Consider the following 17,824-nt stretch of genomic DNA (forward strand, 5'->3'; position numbering starts at 1 on the left):
TATAAGGATATACAAAGTGCATTTGTATATCCTTATAAAGAGCTTTTAGTGCACCTACAGGAGTGCACCTTAATAATATATGTATCAAACAAAGGCCACTACCCAGGCATGGTGGCTCACGCTGTAATCCCAGCACTTTGGGAGGCTGAGGTGGGTGGATCACCAGGTCAGGAGTTCGAGACCAGGCTGGCCAACATATCAAAACCCCGACTAAAAATACCAAAATACCAAAATTAGCCAGGCATGGTGGTACATGCCTGTAGTCCCAGCTACTCAGGAGGCTGAGGCAGGAGAATCGCTCGAACCCGGGAGGTAGAGGCTGTGGTGAGTCGAGATCATACCGCACTGCAGCCTGGGCAACAGAGCAAGACTCTGTCTCAAAAAATAAATAGATAAATAAAGGCCACTATGGAATAGGATTCTTTACTGAGTAAAATTTTTATGAGCAACATGGTTAAGGATTCTGATGTTTACCAGATTTATAGACAATATGAAACTGGAAGTAATTATGAATGCCTTCAGAGATTAAATGAGAATTCAGACAATCTCAGCTAATTAGACAGGTAGCCAAACGTGACAACTTTTAAGTCCAGCTCCAAAAGCCAACTGCCTGACTTCAAAATGGAGGATATATGATTTAATAAGTATTAAAGAAAAAGACCTGGAGGATCTTATTGATCATAGGCTAAATTGGTGCAAATAAGGCTGCCAAGTTGTGTCTAAATAAGGAAAATGGTAGTCTGCCACTTTGTCCTTCAGTTGTTTGGTCTGGGTCCAATTTTTAAATGGAAATGGATAAATTGTTCACTCCTCTAGAGGGAATTGAAAAATCAGAATATTTTCTTTCAAGGAACAATTGTAAGATCTCTGAATGTTTAGCATGAAGGGAAGACTTGGGATAGCCACAGCAGTCTTTAACCAGGGACTATGAACAAAAGGAGGGATTTATCTTTTTGTCATCATCCTAGAAGGCAAAGCAAAGCCAATGAGTTTAAGTTACAAGCAGTTAGATTTTGTCAACAAGCAAGAATTTTCAAACACTTTGGGGAAAAATGTATGTAGAAAAACAGTGTTGAAGCAGAAGCTGGAATTCACTTGTCTGGAATGTTATCAAGGGAAAATCACGTACCAGGGGTCACACTAGATGACCTCTAAGGTCTTTCCAACTATAACTTAGACATCAAGGACCAAGTATCCTATAATCATGTTTCTAAAATTGTTAAATATACTTTTTTTTTTTTTTTTTTAAAACAGAGTCTCACTGTCACCCAGGCTGGATGTAGTGGCTTGATCTCGGCTCACTGCAACTTCTACTTCCCAGGTTCAAGAGATTCTCCTGCCTGAGCCTTCCAAGCAGCTGTGAATACAGGTGCCTGCCATCACACCTGGCTAATTTTTTGTATTTTTAGTAGAGACAGGGTTTCACCATGTTGGCCAGGCTGGTCTCAAAACTCCTGACCTCAGGTGATCCTCCTGCCTCAGCCTCCCAAAGTGCTGGGATTACAGGTAGGAGCCACTGTGCCTGGCTTTTTTTTTGAGACAGAGTCTTGTTGTCACCCAGGCTGGATGCAGGGGCTTGAGCTCAACTCACTGCAACTTCCACTTCCCAGGTTCAAGAGATTCTGCTGCCTCAGCCTCCCAAGTAGCTGGGATTACAGGTGTGTGCCACCACACCTGGCTAATTTTTGTATTTTTAGTAGAGACGGGGTTTTACCGTGTTGGCTAGCCTGGTCTTGAACCTCTAACCTCAAGTGATCTGCCCGCCTCAGCCTCCCAAAGTGTTGGGATTACAGGTGTGAGCCACTGCACCCAGTCAAGCTGCTAATTTTGCTTAAGGAAGTACACTGGATAAAGAAGAATGAAACATACATTCTACTTATACACAAATGGAAGTGAGTACCTTATATAAAAGGGAAAATAATGTTATTCTTTATTATTATGAAAATGGATTTCTTTTTCCAATGGTTCAAATATACAAGCAGAATTGTTTAATGTTTGCCAATAAATATAATAAATTGAAGCAGAAGTTCAAAAAATTAACAGCCACAATAGTTTATTTACAATTGAACTCTTTATAAGATATTTACAAGACAACCAATTTTACACATCAGAAATGGTATCAAAAGTTATGAATTACAACACAGACAACAATATGAAATGGGCATAAAACAAAGTTGAAGTAGACAGACAAGCAATTTCTTTTTTTTAAAATTTATTAACACTAGCTTAAACTTTGTTAAAGAAAAACAAACAACTGTGTTTTAGGAGAACTGCAGGGCCTTCAGTTGAAGATTGAATTCACAGTGTTGTATCCCATGTAGGGAAAAATAAGACTAATTTTCCCCCCACACTCTAACACACTGTAATTTTGCTCTTGGAACTTTACTAATCTACTCTCCAACCTCCTTCTCAACAAAGTCAAATCAAAGGAGAATTAACCTAGAAGAGGGGACAATAAAGTAAGAGGTCCTCAGGGAGAGGGAGAACCAAGGAAATAGAATCTCCTTCAGTCTGGCCAGATAGCACCTTGTAGATTCCTCTCAGTCTAGTTCAAGTCAGAAATTGGGGAGTCCCCTGGGTAGGGTACAAACATAATGGTTAAATTTGCTAACTTGTATCCAAAATTAGGAATCCAATACATGCTGAAATCAAGAAGAAACTGAGAGGGATCAAAAAACAAAGTCAAGAAACACTGATTGGGTGGGTCTTTTTTCTTTTTGGACACGTTATGAAGAAATATAACATAGGTCAGAATAAGAAAACTGAACAGCCTGCCACATTAAAATGATGAACAAAGAAAATCTGGCCCAGTTTTTCTAGATATCTTCTCCTTAAGGTGTGGGATGAGAGCCGCTAGTGGAATTAAGTCCTACCTCTCTCTACATCCTTGCTGCAACAAAGTTCACAGCAGGTTCCCTTATAGAGAGCCCACTCTCCTAAGCAGATGGAGTTACAAATGAAAACCCATAGCCACACACACATACACAAAAGGAGAAATAAGAGCAGCAAGATCATCCAAGAATACTCCATGTGCTGCCAGAATAATTCCTTTAAAAGTAAAATCCAGGAAGCACAGATCAATATCTCACAAAAAGCTTTAGCAGTGGGAGGCCCCTGAGGAACTTTTCTTCTCTTCCCACAATGGTATCCCATTCTCATGCTCCACTGATGGGCCGGCCACACACCCTACATACCTTGGCTTCTCCTCTAAAAGTGCTAATAATCTGGGGACATATTCTCTTCAATGATAAAAGTCCCTACCTTCTAGGAGATTAGACCCCTACTTGTTTTCACACAATAGTCCTGAAGACTAAAAAAAGGCAATTCCTATATATTTGAGACCAGAGGTCTTGGCTCTATTTTCCTTTCAGATAGTTAATAGGGATCTTACACTGAGACCAAAGTGGCCTGAGAGTGCTAGCCTGATATTTTAACAAAACAGGGGAGGGGAGAGGACCAAGATGGCACACATACAAATCTATTTTTACAAAGTGAATGGAGAACCTCATTAGGTACATCTGTTTGTTTCAAGATGTAGACACTTGCCAGCCAAAGGAAGCACCTATTTCCACTCTCCCCCTATCCTCCCTAAGTCTCTACTCAAGAGCTCAGCTAGAAGGATGAAGCCCAATGAAGGAATACTTGAGAAGTGATGTGATACAAGGACATCTATACAGGTTTTGGCATGCCATCCCAAATGCTAACTGCTTTTGTTTACAGCTGTAACTTGTTCTGAAACTAACCACCCCCATTTTCTAAAGATTTTGTTTTTTTGAGGGGTAGGGAAACAAATTCAGTTACCCATTAACTGAGAAAACAATCACAGTCAAACATCCCTTCCCACATGGCTATATCACAGAATAGTTTCAAGAAAACAACTATCTTTTCAGACAGTTATCTACAAACTCTCCGATGTCTTTTCTACTCTGTGAAGATGACTTGCTTCATCGCTTCACTTGTCATTACTTATCTGGTCTGGTCCTAAAGCTCATGGTGAGGTTTTTTGTTTTACTTTTGGGCAAAAACCACTATACCCATTATAAGGAGGGTGTACCACGGAGAGGAGAGTGCCATGCAGGCACAGCTCTAAAGGAAGGGGTTGCTTCATCTTCCACGTGTCTAATGAAGAAAGCCCTTTTACCCCATTAACATAGGCAAATGTATAGAAACAGACACCTGAAACTTCTGAATATGCCATCCTATAGATTCAACTTGAGAGTTCATTTCCCAAAAAAGGGAAAAGAAATCCCAGTCACCCTCCATAACTCACAATTAGCTGAATGAAAGTCTTTTTGTGAAATCAGAGTGATGAAAACAAAGTCAAGGGAGTATGAAAGGGTATTATCAGCAAGTGATAACATATGTGAGGACAAAGGTCACATATACAGGTCTCTGCCACTCTCTGGAATGGCATGCTACAACTATCTGAAGACAGGGTTCTTGCCAGCACAGCTATTTCCTACACGTCCGGTGAGGCGTTTGCTTCTTCTGGATCTCCAACCTGCATCTGCTACGCTCATCCAACCAGGGTAGCTCAAAATTCCTGGCAAAAAAAAGTGAGGAAATCAACTTGGAAGACTAGAAGGGATTCAGTGTGGACATGATAGCAAGTACAAATAAGTCACTATGCCCCTTACTGCTCCTATCCCTGACTAGTTTGGAGTATCTTTCCTGCCTCAAAGCCAGAGCAAGTGTGTACCATTAAAGTGATGGAATCATCTATTTCTAATTCAAAAAGCAATCCTTTTAATTATTGGCTTAGGAATCTTTCTTTATTTATTTATTTTAGATGGAGTCTCGCTCTGTTGCCCAGGCTGGAGTGCAGCGGCATCATTCTTGGCTCACTGCAACCTCCAAGTGATTCTTCTGCCTCAGCCTCCTGAGTAGCTGGGACTACAGGCACATGCCATGCCTGGCTAATTTTTGCATTTTTAGTAGAGACGAGGTTTTACCATATTGGCCAGACTGGTCTCCAACTCCTGACCTCATGATTCATCTGCCTCGGCCTCCCAATGTACTAGAATTACAGGCGTGAACCACCGTGCCCAGCCTTCTTGGGAGTCTTATCATTGCAAAAGCTAGTTGCCCAGGTAGCCTCATTTTTGTCAGAGACCCATTGCTATCCCTAAGCCACCTGGTTCCACCTCATATCTAGGCTTCCATGAAGTCTGAAAGGGATGTGCAAGTTACCTGGAAGGCGAGAAAAAAAAGTTATACTTACTGTGGAGTTAATTTTGGTAATGGTCGTCCAAATGCTACAACAGGCAAGAAGGGGGTAATCATCAAACTTTCAACTATGGGAGAAAGTCAAATGGGAGCTTATTAGTAATCCAGATGGGAAATGTCTAGAAACTATATCTGCTCCAAAATACACTTCATTCATTCAGAGCAAGTTGTACCCTGGAGCCTTGTACCCTCCTTCTTCTTTGAAAAACCTACTCTTTTAGATGGACAAAACTTACCATCATCTGGCTCAGGGAAAAATGAGGTAACCTCAGGCTCAGATTCCTGAATTCCTTTCTTTTTATACATTCTGAGCTGCAGTCGCTGTAAAATTCTTTGTTCCCTGATCCTCTGAATATCCCATCTGGGAAAAACAAGACAAACAAACCCAACATTACTGTTTACCCAAAACCTGCCCTGTAAAAGCAACTCACACAATCCAGATGCTAGGAAGACCCTTGCTGACTCCTCTTGACAAGGTAAAGAGAAATGACTGCCTGGTTAAGAGAGAGCTGTTTAGGTCTACTGTCTAGATCATGTGTTGGTGTTCCACAGAAAGTAGAGCGGAGGAAGGTCATACACAAAGAAAAACAGGCCAAATATGTTTACCTACAACAACTACCATTTCCAACCAAGATATTCAACCAACCAGGGAGCCAGTAATGTAAGAGTGACAAGCATTCCAAGATTCTCCATAGCATGAAAGAAGGAGATCAGGTTCCCTGATCTCTGTCCTAGGTCCTAGGGCTCAGTTGTTCCCAGGATGGACATCTCTGGCCTTACCTTTTCCTTCTCTTCTCATCCAGCTCCAGTTTTGCATGCCGCTTTGAAAACACACTGTCATCCAGGTTCTGTGTAAAGTAAAGCAGCTGATAAGCTATTTATCACCATATATTAGTTATATACATATACTAATTTCCAGCTTCCAGGAACGTAAAATCCTTCACCTTCCGGTTCTACCTGAGTCTGTGGGTTCCATGGATAGCATGGGAACCTCCTGGTAACAGAATCCACAAAACACATACTCCTTTCCCCATCTACACCCTTTTAGAATCTCCAAATTTCAAAATGATTTCCATAACTTTCCAAGGTAAACATCTTATCAAACTAAAACCCCTAGACTGCCATAAACCCTCCCTGCCTCCATATTTTGTAAAAGTCTGACTTTAATCAAAACTTTAGGCCAGGCGAGGTGGCTCACACCTGTAATCCCAACACTTTGGGAGGCCGAGGCAGGGGGATCACTTGAGGTCGGGAGCTCGAGACCAGCCTGACCAGCATGGAGAAACGCCATATCTACTGAAAAATACAAAATTAACTGGACATGGTGGTGCATGCCTGTAATCCTAGCTACTTGGGAGGCTGAGGCAGGAGAATTACTCGAACCTGGGAGGCGGAGGTTGCAGTGAGCCAAGATTATGCCATTGCACCCCAGCCTGGGCTGGGTGATACTTGAGACTTGAGACTCTGTCTCAAAAAAAAAATCAAAACTTTATGAGTCAAATAAGCTTGGAATACATAATTTTATGGCTGAGGGGGTACATGCTTGCTTTTTTTTTTTTTTTTTTTTTGCAATGGAGTCTCACTGCGTCGCCCAGGCTGGAGTGCAGCAGCGCCATCTTGGCTCACCACAACCTCCGTCTCCCGGGTTCAAGCAATTCTCCCTATCTCAGCCTCCCAAGTAGCTCGGATTACAGGCTTGCGCCACCACGCCCGGCTAATTTTTTTATTTTTAGTAGAGACGGGGTTTCACTATGTTGTCCAGGATGATCTCTAACTCCTGACCTCAGGTGATCTGCCTGCCTCAGCCTCCCAAAGTGCTAGGATTATAGGTGTGAGCCACTGCACCCAGCCCTAACCTTTGTACTTAGCATAAACTCTATCTTTGTTTTGAACACTACCTAGCTATTTATTTTAAAAAAATCACTTAACTACTCTGGACCTCGGTTTTGTTATCTATAAAATGAAGGAGCTGGACTAGATAATTTTTCAAGTTCCCGTCTGGCCTTAAAATTCTATTAATTCATGCATAGTACTATGAGATTTTCAAAATTATACCCTCATTTTCTATTTAATCTCTAACTCTCTTGAATTGACTGCTCTTGGTTACCTACCTCCAAAAGGTCTGAAGGATTTGGGTCCCTTAGAGGCTCTACTGAGTGGTCCCTCCAAGAAGGAACTGAAAAAAAAAAAAGAGAGAAAAAGAAAGGGAGGAGGGGTGGAACCACCCTTAAATCCAAAGTTGCACAACTATTTACTAGGATAAGAGGTCTCTCCCCAGATGAGACAAAGTTACCAAGTGATAGGAATCCATTCTATGGCCTCCCTGAAGCCATATTCAGTGTCCTTGCTATGGTATAAAAGAACCTAAAATGCCATTGCAGTCTGCCAAACACAGGATCACAAAAAACCCTAAGCCAATACCTGACAATTCATATAATGGATGCTATTGCAGTTCCTGAAAAACAACTGAAATGTGTTGTCATTTTGAAGTCTACAGTAGTGTAATCAGTCATATGCCAAGAAATCTCACTCTCCCACATCCAGCGGATGGGGAACACAGCTCCCAACCATCCACCATCCCACCAACCCCCACCCCAGGCCCAGCCAGCATAATTCCTATTCTACTCACCAGCCAAGACTGAAGTTTCTCCTGCAACACTTGATGGCATCAGACACCCTAAATAATGCAGGAAAGAAGAATAATCTCAGTGTAAAAAGAAAAAAAGCCCATACCCCAAATGGAGGAAAGGATCATCACTGAAGTTCTCACTAGGAAGCCATTTTGTTTTTTGAGTTGTTCTTTTGAGAATTTCTCTCTGGGGGAGGGGAAGAGGGAACAACAGACAAAAGAAAAGAAAATAAGCCCACCACTTTTTTTTTTTACACTGAGACGACTTCTTTTCTTCATTATTTAGGGTGGTTTCCCTGCAACAGTTGATGGCCAAGGATATCAAACCTTAAACTCAGAACATGGCAGGTGAGTAAAAGTTGACCCTATTTTTCAAATACAAGATCAGTGTTCTCAAAACTTACATATGTAGTCTTCTTAAACAGCTCCCTCCTCCCTCCAAACAAACTACCTTGCTGGTCCAGCCTGAACAACATGCACAAAGACTTTGGCTCCCCTAGAACAAGCCATTGAGCCTTCCTCTTGAGATAGGGGCATCAAGAATAAGGATTCCCATGTTTATTCACAACTCAGGCTCCTCAAGGGGCTGGGGTCTCCCCAGTCAGACTCCTTTGTTTCACTATGCCCACAGTCTCAGAGGTGTTTGAAATTGTCTGTACTAGGGAAGACAGGATTTTCAAAAATAGCCAGTCACACAGAACAGCTCTGGACCAAGCCATTACCCAATCCCGGATGGGAAGTTGCTTCATGGTTTCTCTTAACTTGTTACGCAGCATTGCCATGGCAGCAAAAAGTTAACCATTAAGGAAGAACCTGTTCAACTGACTGAACCAACAAAAAATCTGAACCTAGATCAGGATCCTGATCTATCTCATGTACTCAAGTGTGAGGCCTAATAGATGTTAGATAATTAAGATGACTAATCTAGCTTTCCCACTTAATTTTGTCACCAAAACAGCCAAACAAAGCCTGGAGAACGCTCTTGTATCACGCAATGGATTTCTATCCCCATCCTGCTAGGCAAGACACAGTGGTAGAAACTTGGGACTACGGCTCTATCCTAGAAGGCCTCCCCAACCATTACCCCAGAGTAACCGCAGTGACTGACATAGACTACTAATATTACATGATTGAAGGCACATTCCAGTTACTGGTTGATGTAGAAGATAGGGGAGCGTCTCTGTGTGGAAGCCATAAAGAAAAAAAGGGAATGAAGACCAAGGTCCCACACCCCACACCATCCCCAAGCAGCTCAGATATCCCGAGATAGTCCTTATTGTTTGAAAAATAGTTTGTAGACCATTTTATTTAAATATATGAACAACCAATGGGCTACTGCAATCCAAGTAAACTCTTCACATTTTAGAACCTTTGTGAAGTATAGTAAGATAAAGAAAGAGTGTTGGTCTTTGGCAGATTCCTCCTGCCCCCCAGACCGGGACATAGAGATACAGATAAATGTTTATATAGTTAAAGAGCGGAGGCCCAGGTGAAAATTCCCCACCCCAAGCTGGCTCCCCAACCCAAAAATTACCATTGGCCCCTGAGAACACCCAAAGACCACCCTCCCAGATTTCACACAATATCAATTGCAGGAACAGTCGTGCATGGCAAAGTATAAGTTCTATGCATTTCACAGCACAGAAAACCCTTCTTTCAGAGGGCATGCAAGTTGCCGGAGATTACACCCCCAAGTCTGGTGCTCTTGTGATGAGCAACTTACTGGCAAACACATCTCCCAGTGTTGTAAGCAGGCAAATACATTGAGCACATTTTGCTGTAATTCCATCTATTTGCAATGCCTGCACAGTGTCTGTCTCTGGCTGTTAACTTACTCATTCTTGACAGAACTCTGCTTTATTGATTGCACTTTTTAAAAAATGCCAAAGGCATTTTCACACTTGTTAGCTTGACCGCCACCACTAGGGTATAAGAGCAAGTGTTCTCTATGCCTTACTTGCTACAGTCTCCTCCTTCTTTGGAGAGGATTCCCGTAATGGTAACGGTGATGGGGGAGGCTGGTGCCAACGACACAAATACATTTCTGTGGTGGAAAGGTACGGCAAATCTTCTATCTCACTTGAGAAGGCTTTCTCCTTGGGATGGGCGCTGGGTCCCTTTTGGGGAGTGGAGAGTCTTGGTGGGGTGTCCACTGAAGACCGGGGCTTTTCTGGGGTTTCTTGGCTCCTCAATTCACGTTTACAAACAGTTTCAGATAAGGAACCACAGGGTTCCTCTTTAATAGGTGAGTGCTTAGGAGTTTTTGTTTTGACTTTTGAAAATTCAGGAGCCAGCTTTTTAACAGGAGTCTTTCTTTCTGTACTTCCAAATGGGGATTTCCTATTAGATAGGGAAGAAAACATCATAAAATTTATTGACACTTGAATAAAATCTAATTTGAACACATTCTGGAGCAAAAGAATAAGCTGGTTCTTTTGCCCCAAAATGACCAGGTACCTAAATCTCTGGTGCTCATTTGGCAGTCATTAGCAGGAACAGCCCTGGCTTAGTAGTATATATAATGGGCCCTTAGTAAATATTGTTTTGTTTTGTTTCGTTATGAGGTGGAGTTTCACTCTTGTTGCCCAGGCCGGAGTGCAGTGGCGCGATCTTGGCTCACCGCAACCTCTACCTCCCAGGTTCAAGCGATTCTCCTGCCTCAGCCTCTCGAGTAGCTGGGATTACAGGCATGCGCCACCATGCCCGGCTAATTTTTTATTTTTAGTAGAGATGGGGTTTCACCATGTTGTTCAGGCTGGGATCAAACTCCCAACCTTAGGTGATCCACTTACCTCAGCTTCCCAAAGTGCTGGGATTACAGGCGTGAGCCATTGTGCCCAGCCAGTAAATGTTTGTTGAACAAGTGAGTTTCCATGCTTAAGAATGTTCAAGCTCTGCTGGGTGCAGTGGCTCATGCCTGTAATCCAAGTACTCTGGGAGGCCGAGGCAGGCAGATCACTTGAGGTCAGGAGTTTCAGACCAGCCTTGCCAACATGGTGAAACCCCATCTCTATTAAAAAAAAATACAAAAATTAGCCGGGTATGGTGGCACATGCCTATAATCCCAGCTACTTGGGAGGCTGAAGCAGGAGAATCGCTTGAACCCAGGAGGCAGAGGTTGCAGTGAACTGAGATCATGCCACTGCACTCCAGCCTGGGTGACAAAGTGAGGCTCTGTCTCAAAAAAAAAAAAAAAGACTATCCAAGGTCTTTTAGCCAACATTAGGTACCACATTAGGTGCCACTCATTAGGTAATACCTATTTCCTGTAGCTCAGAGATCAGTCTCTTTCCTTTTCCCCTCAACTGTGTACCATGTTAATTACAATCTTTATTTCCTTTTTCTTGCTGTCTGCTGGTATTCTCTAACCTCTTTCTTCCTCCCTTCTTCCCCTACACCACATCCCAAGAAAGTCATCTCCTTTCCTCTTGACCAAACTAAATTTTATACTTCTTTTTCAAGATTGATTTCCTAGAGTTTCACAATTCTAACCCAGAATAATCTTTAATATCCCTGAATCTTACAAAACTTAGCTTAATGTCTATAATTCCAGCACTCTGGGAGGCTGACGTGGAAAGATAGCTTGTGCCCAGAAGTTCGAGACCAGCCTGGGCAAAGTGAGAGCCTCTCTCTACAAAAAGTGAAAAAAGTTAGCCAGGCATGGTGGTGAGTGCCTATGGTCCCATCTACATGGGAGGCTGAAATAGGAGGATCACTTGAGCCAAGGAGGTGGAAGCTACAGTGAGCCATGTTGGTGCCACTTGCACTCCAGCCTGGGTGACAGAGAGAGACCCTATCTCAAATAAATGAAGAAACAAAAAACCTTAAGTTTTTATCAGGTGTTGTACATCTACATATTTTACTACATTTGAATTCCGAGTTTTCAAAATTTATGCCCATCCTTACAGTTGGACTTAATTTGAGTCCAAAGACAGTTCTATTTTACCTTTTTTTAAAAAATTGAAACAGGGTCTTACTTCGTCACCCAGGCTGGAGTGCAGTGGTGCAATAACAGCTCACTGTAGCCTCAACCTCCTAGGCTCAAGGCATCCTCCCACCTCAACCTCTTGAGTAGCTAAGACTACAGGTAACTCCAGGCCCGGCTAACTTTTGGATTTTTTGTAAAAATGTTGCCCACTATGTTCCCCAGGCTCGTCTCAAACTCTTGGGTGCAAGCAATTCCTCCCTCCCCACCTTGTCCTCTCAAAGGGATTACAGGCATGAGCCACCGCACCTGGCCTCTATTTTACTTTCTTATGTCTACCAGTGCCCAACAAAATAAAGGAATTTAACACTTCCTAACTTGAAGTGAATTGCTATAGTTTTCTTTAAGAAACCCAGCTGTTACACTTGTTGCCCATTCTCTTTATGATATAAGCTGCATTTGGTAATTATTACTGTGACCAAAATATTCCTAAACAGACATTTATAGTCTGCATAAGAATGATTCAAGATTCTGCATAGAAGCCTTCTTTTTTTTTTTCTGAGACAGAGTCTCGCTCTGTCACCCAGGCTAGAGTACAATGGCATGATCTAGGCTCACTGCTACCTCTGCCTCCTAGGTTCAAGTGATTCTCATGCCTCAGCCTTCCAAGTAGCTGGGACTACAGGCACTGGCCACCAGGTCCAGCTGATTTTTTTTGTATCTTTAGTAGAGACGGGGTTTCACTATGTTGGCCAGGCTGGTCTCAAACTCCTGACCTCAAGTGATCTGCCCACCTCAGCCACCCAAAGTGCTGGAATTACAGGAGTGAGCCACCTTGCCCAGCCAGCATAGAAGACTTCTAAAGCAAGTTATGATTGCTATAATCAATTCATAAATCCCAATCCCCTATTCTGAATCACTAGTAACAAATGTCCTCATCAAACAAAGTTACCAGCACACCTTTTGTGTCCCTTTCCACTCCGCCCACATGAGAAAGGCTTGGGAGGCAAAGTCTGGGATGTCTCGGAAAGCTCCGGCTGGCACTCCAGTTTAATTTTCTCAGATAGCTCTGTTTCCTCTCTCTCTTCAGTTTCATAGCCCTGAAACAGCTTGTGCCTTTCTTTCTCATTATCCTTCTTTACCAGCTGCATCCGCCTTTCCATACGTTCAATCCGAGCAAGGAGCTAAAAGAGAGAGTAGCAAAATGCAGACTTAACACACAAAAAATTAAACACACAGATACTTAGCCCCATTTAGGAAACAGTAGTCTTCTGCCTGTTTCTGTGGACCATATCACATCAACTCAACTTTTTAAATAGGCAGACATTAATCTGAACAGTTTTCCTCAAACAAAATACAGAAAACAAACAAGGTATACTGTTTAATTTTAAGGGCTAATCCAGATGGGAAGAGGCATGGGGGAATTTGTAATTCATTCTTCTGTAAGGAGATCCTCTCCACTGGGAGGGGGCCATAACATGTCTTTTAATGGCATGGTGTCTACTACTGCTACCCATGTGGCTCCAAGTTGGTTTGGGAATTTCTAGAATTAACTGTATACATGTTCTTTTTTTTTTTTTTTTTTTTGAGACAGAGTTTCGCTCTTGTAGCCCAGTCTGGAGAGCAATGGCTCACTGCAACCTCTGCCTCCCAGGTTCAAGCAATTCCCCTGCCTCAGCCTCCCACCACCATGCCTGGCTAATGTTTGTATTTTTAGTAGAGAGGGGGTTTCACTATGTTGGTCAGGCTGCTCTTGAATTTCTGACCTCAGATGATCTGCCCATCTCGGCCTCCCAAAGTGCTTGGATTACAGGAATGAACCACCTCGCCCAGCCTACATGTTCTTTTAAGAGGCCCTAAGATTGTCCAAATTCTATCCTTTCTACTTCTACTCCAAAACTCTATATACAACAGCAAAGTGCAAACAGTACATTGAGAAGGAATTAAGACTCATACAGTGCCACTAGGGATGGTGGTGTTATTTGAAAGGGGCGTGTGTAGGGGGTACTTTTAAAACAATGAACATTTCATTTGGAAAACAGAAATCAGTACCCATAAATTCCAACAATCATGACATATACACATTGCTTTATATCTGAGGTGACATAAAAAATACCTATTCATCTAAGTATTTATTAAAATCAAAGTTCCTTTTAGTTAAAAGGAAGGACTATAAAACTCAACAGAAAATGGAAGTGTATTATCATTGAAAACTTTTTATTAGTTTTGAGAAAAGGTGTTGTGCTCCCTATACTCTATGTCAAGAATTTTATCTGGGTTAGACAGGGATATTAATGCTGCCTTCATTACACTCATTGCATAGATTTCACACAAGGCCAAACAACTGGAATAAGTGAAACAAGCCTAAACAACATTAAAATTGCAATATACAACAGAAGCAGTGAGTACCAAGTCCAGACTGACACTCTATCCTTAACTCACCCCACTTTTCCTGACTAGGAAAGCCTGCAAAGGGGCCATTACCTCAGGAACTGAGCAGAAACCTCCACAATCAGCAGAGAACCCTTCTGTCAGCCATACTCTCATTTCATCTCCTTACATATATTTTGATTCACAGCCCTTAACCACCGTTTGTGGGTGACATGTCCTTGATTTCTTCTTCTTCGCTGGTTCTTCTCTTCCCACCCCCCCATACAAGGATATGATGTGTTGTAATTACGGTACCATCACACCCCTAGACTGCAGTACAGTAGCTGAGCAGTGCCACCTCCATGTTGAGTAACTTCCACAAATCAACACCATGAGATATTTTAATGAGACCTGCCCCAGCTCCCAATCCACCTTGCAGAATGCATACTCCAATAAAAGAGCCACCCGATGCGATTCATTTGGAAAGCAAACAAAATGAATAGCCCTCTGCTCCCTTGCTCAGCTCTTAGTGCACACGACGCCAGAGAGAGAGAAAGAAGAGAGAGGGATAGATGGAGATGGGGGGGAGAGAGAGAGAGAGAGGGGAAGGGGGGGAGAGAGGGAGGGAGAGACTGCTGCAGCCTGAACACAACAATTGTAGAAACCATGTTTATTTTTAGGCAGCTGTAAGGTATGCTAGCACAGTAACACCCCCACCGCAGCTTCCCTCATATCTGAAGGAATATGTTTTAACGCGGAGGTGCCCTTAACTACTGCTGCAATAAAAACAAGCCTGTGTCGTCAAGCTCCTCAGAAGTAAAGAAATAATAAACGACTTTCCTACTTCCTAAGATTCTAAAATAAGGATGGGGAGGTCTACTTAATACATTTAATAAGCTTACTTTTCCCTGATGCCCTCAAATCTTCCAGCTTCAAACACCATGCTTATACAAGGGACCTGGTCAGTGAGTGGATCATGTATTAGAACTCAGGTTCCTATTAAAAACTGTCTGAAATCAAAGGCAATGATTCTCTTAATATCATTTAAGAAAACTAAAATAGGATTCCATGTAAATCACCTCTAACCCTGTCCCCACTAAAAAGGCCTACTGCCTTCCTAGCTAAAGATGCTGCAGCCGTGATGGGAGCAACAGCTGCTCGCTACAGCCCTCTCCTCCACCGTGCATTTCTATAACGCAATCGCTCTTTAATTTAACCCTTCCATAAGTTATACCACAACACCTACTCCCCACCCTTTCATTTTTAACCCCTCACAAATCAGGTCTTTTCCCACTCTAAACGTCTTTCCCACACGTCTGGGGCTGTCATTTTAAATTAACCCTTTAGCAACTGAAACCCCTCCCCCTCCCCCTGGGAGGTTGCCCTTTGGCCCTTCCTTCCAACCCAACGTGTCTGTGAGCCTGGCTCCCGGAGACACAGCGCCTAAGATACTCCTTTGCTGGTGGCCAACCTCCTTTACCCCTAACCCGGGGGTGTCTTAACCTCCTACAGCCCCCTTCCACCCGAGCATGCGCACAACTCGCTCCTCGGCCCGAAAGCACATTAACCCCTCCCGTACCGTGTCTCTCTCAGACTTCAGCTCCTCTATCTCCTTTTCCTTGGCCTGCAGCTGCTGCTGTTGCTGTTCGATGAGGTCCAATTGCAGCAGAAGGATCTGTTTGAGGCAGGCGGCCTGACTGGAGGCTCCCGAGCCACCACCACCCCCGAGAGGGCTCTTCCTCATACTCTTCCATCTGCCCTCGCTGGCCGCCAGGGTCCCGGCGGTGGCGGTGGGCGCGAGGGGTGGCGGCCCGGGCAGAGGTAGTGGTGGGGGTCCCGCCGGGTCCGAGGCGGTGGCAGCGGGGGAGGCCGCCCCACCCTTGTCCCCAGCCCAGGGCGTAGGCTCTTTGGCCGCCGCCACGAGAGAGCCCGTCTGAATGGGTAGCACCGCCTGATACTTGGGCCGGGGGCTGCAGCCGGCTCCGGCGGCGGCGGGCTCCCCGCCAATGCCGGCTTGCTTGGTGGCTGGGGGCGGACAGGGCAAGGGCACCGAACCGCCCCAGCTCTCTTCCTGCTGCCCCGGGGCCGCCCCGGCCGGGAGTAACAAGCCCCGGCCCTTGCCGCCGCAGCCGGCTGGGGAAGGTGCGGGGCTCCCGCCCTGGGAGGAGGCCAGCGGGGGCCCCGGCTCCTTGAGCTTACGGTGCCGGGGGAGGAAGTGGGCTTCGGCCGCCCCGGGCTCGTCCTCGGGCCCGCCCAGCGCCGCAGCCCGCTCGTAGTCCAGTCGCTGCTCAGGGTTGCCGCCGGCAGGGGCCGCGGCCGCCTTGAACACCGCGGATCTCATGGTCATAGTGGTCCGGAGCAGCGCCGGGCACCGAGGCGGAGGAGGGGGTGGGGAAGGGGCGAGGTGCGGGGGGTCGAGGACCGAGCGGGGGAGGGGAGTTTGGCGGGCTCGCCTCAGCAGCGCGGCAGCAGGCCTCCGCTAGCGCGGCTCCTCCGGGGCCCGGGCGCCATCCCGCCGGCGTGCGGAGACGTGGAGGCCGCGGCTGAGGCCCGCCGCCGGCCCATGGGGGCCTCGCCGCCGCCTCTGCTGCCGCCGCCGCCGCCTTCGCCTCAGAGGCAGGAGCTCGCACCCAGCCGCCCCCGAGCTCATCCCCGGAGCTCGCTTCGGCCCCCCCTGGCCCGGCCGGGCCCGCCTCGTCTCCCCACCCTGCACCCCCCTTCCCCGCCCCGGCCCCCCGCCCCGGAGCTCGCCTCAGCCGCCCCGAGCCTCCATTTTCCCCCCCCTCCTCCTCAGGAGGGGGTGGAGGGCTGGGTCCGCCCAAAGCCCTCCTACTCCGGGAGGGGGGTCTGTCGCCTCCCCTGGGGGTCTCCGCGGCTCGGGGTCCCCCTCCCCCACAGTCACCCCCGGCGCCTCAGCGTTTCCCTTTAAAAAAACGGAGCCGCTGGTAGCCGCCACCGCCGCAGCCGCCGCCGACCGGAGGACGCATGCGCGGGGAGGGGAGCGGGTGGGAGTGCACCGGGAGCCTAGAGAAGGGAGGCGGGCCGCGCTATTGTGAAAGGGGCCGCCGCCGCCGCCTAGAGGGGGGCAGGGAGGGGGCGCGGGGGCCGGGGGCCGGCGAGGGGAGGCCAGGGCTGAGGGGCGAGGACGGAGGAGCGCGCGGAGGAGCGCGGCGAAGGTGGGCTGCCGAGGGAGGGGCGAGCCGGGGAGGGTCAGGAGGGGGAAGAAGGGCGAGGGCGGCCGCGGGGAGAAAGGGAAAGCGGAGGCTCCCCGGGATAAAGAAGCGCGAGAGAATGGAGTTGAGAGGAAGGAAGGGGGGTGCGGGCGGCCTATGTGGCCTCCGTGGGAGCGTCCGGAGCGCTCCAAGTCCCCTGCCTGCTCCGGGCGGCCCCTTTCCTGGGCACCTTGGCAACGTGCCTGGCCCACGCCGGAGGGGGCCCCGTGGCCCCGCAGCCTCCTGGACCAGTCAGGATCCGGGCTCCTCTTTGAGCCCGCGGGTGTTTGATGGGGATAGAAGTCTAACCCCTCTACCCCCTCTCCTCCCCAGCAGTCCCACTCGGGTATGGGAGAGAATGAAGTTCTTTGTCTCTAAGGGATCCAAACCAGAAACGGAGGGACTTCTGCTTCCCAGAGGGAGGAAAATCCATGATGTCTGCTGCCCAGGGAGCTATTGCCA

General features: G+C 46.3%; 1 protein-coding gene across 3 annotated transcripts; it reads right to left on the minus strand.

The window, feature by feature from the left end:
- Positions 1–2,031: 2,031 nt before the first annotated feature.
- On the minus strand, positions 2,032–17,132 carry MSL1 (MSL complex subunit 1). 3 transcript variants are annotated; one of them, XM_032279772.1, is made up of 10 exons: positions 16,350–17,132; positions 15,730–15,825; positions 12,741–12,964; positions 9,813–10,195; positions 7,856–7,903; positions 7,338–7,402; positions 6,007–6,074; positions 5,463–5,587; positions 5,222–5,294; positions 2,032–4,543 (listed from the first exon to the last, which is right to left on the minus strand). In XM_032279772.1, the coding sequence occupies exons 3-10, from the start codon at positions 12,941–12,943 to the stop codon at positions 4,453–4,455; spliced, it is 1,056 nt and encodes a 351-aa protein (XP_032135663.1). In that variant the 5' UTR covers positions 12,944–12,964; positions 15,730–15,825; positions 16,350–17,132; the 3' UTR covers positions 2,032–4,452. The 3 variants fall into 3 exon arrangements, with proteins under 3 accessions (XP_032135663.1, XP_032135661.1, XP_032135662.1); XM_032279770.1 differs by having other exon boundaries at positions 15,730–17,132; XM_032279771.1 differs by lacking the exon at positions 7,856–7,903 and having other exon boundaries at positions 15,730–17,132.
- Positions 17,133–17,824: the final 692 nt, after the last annotated feature.

Source organism: Sapajus apella, unplaced genomic scaffold, assembly GCF_009761245.1.
Source record: "Sapajus apella isolate SASKATOON/1434 unplaced genomic scaffold, GSC_monkey_1.0 scaffold12, whole genome shotgun sequence".
Classification (NCBI taxonomy): domain Eukaryota; kingdom Metazoa; phylum Chordata; class Mammalia; order Primates; family Cebidae; genus Sapajus; species Sapajus apella.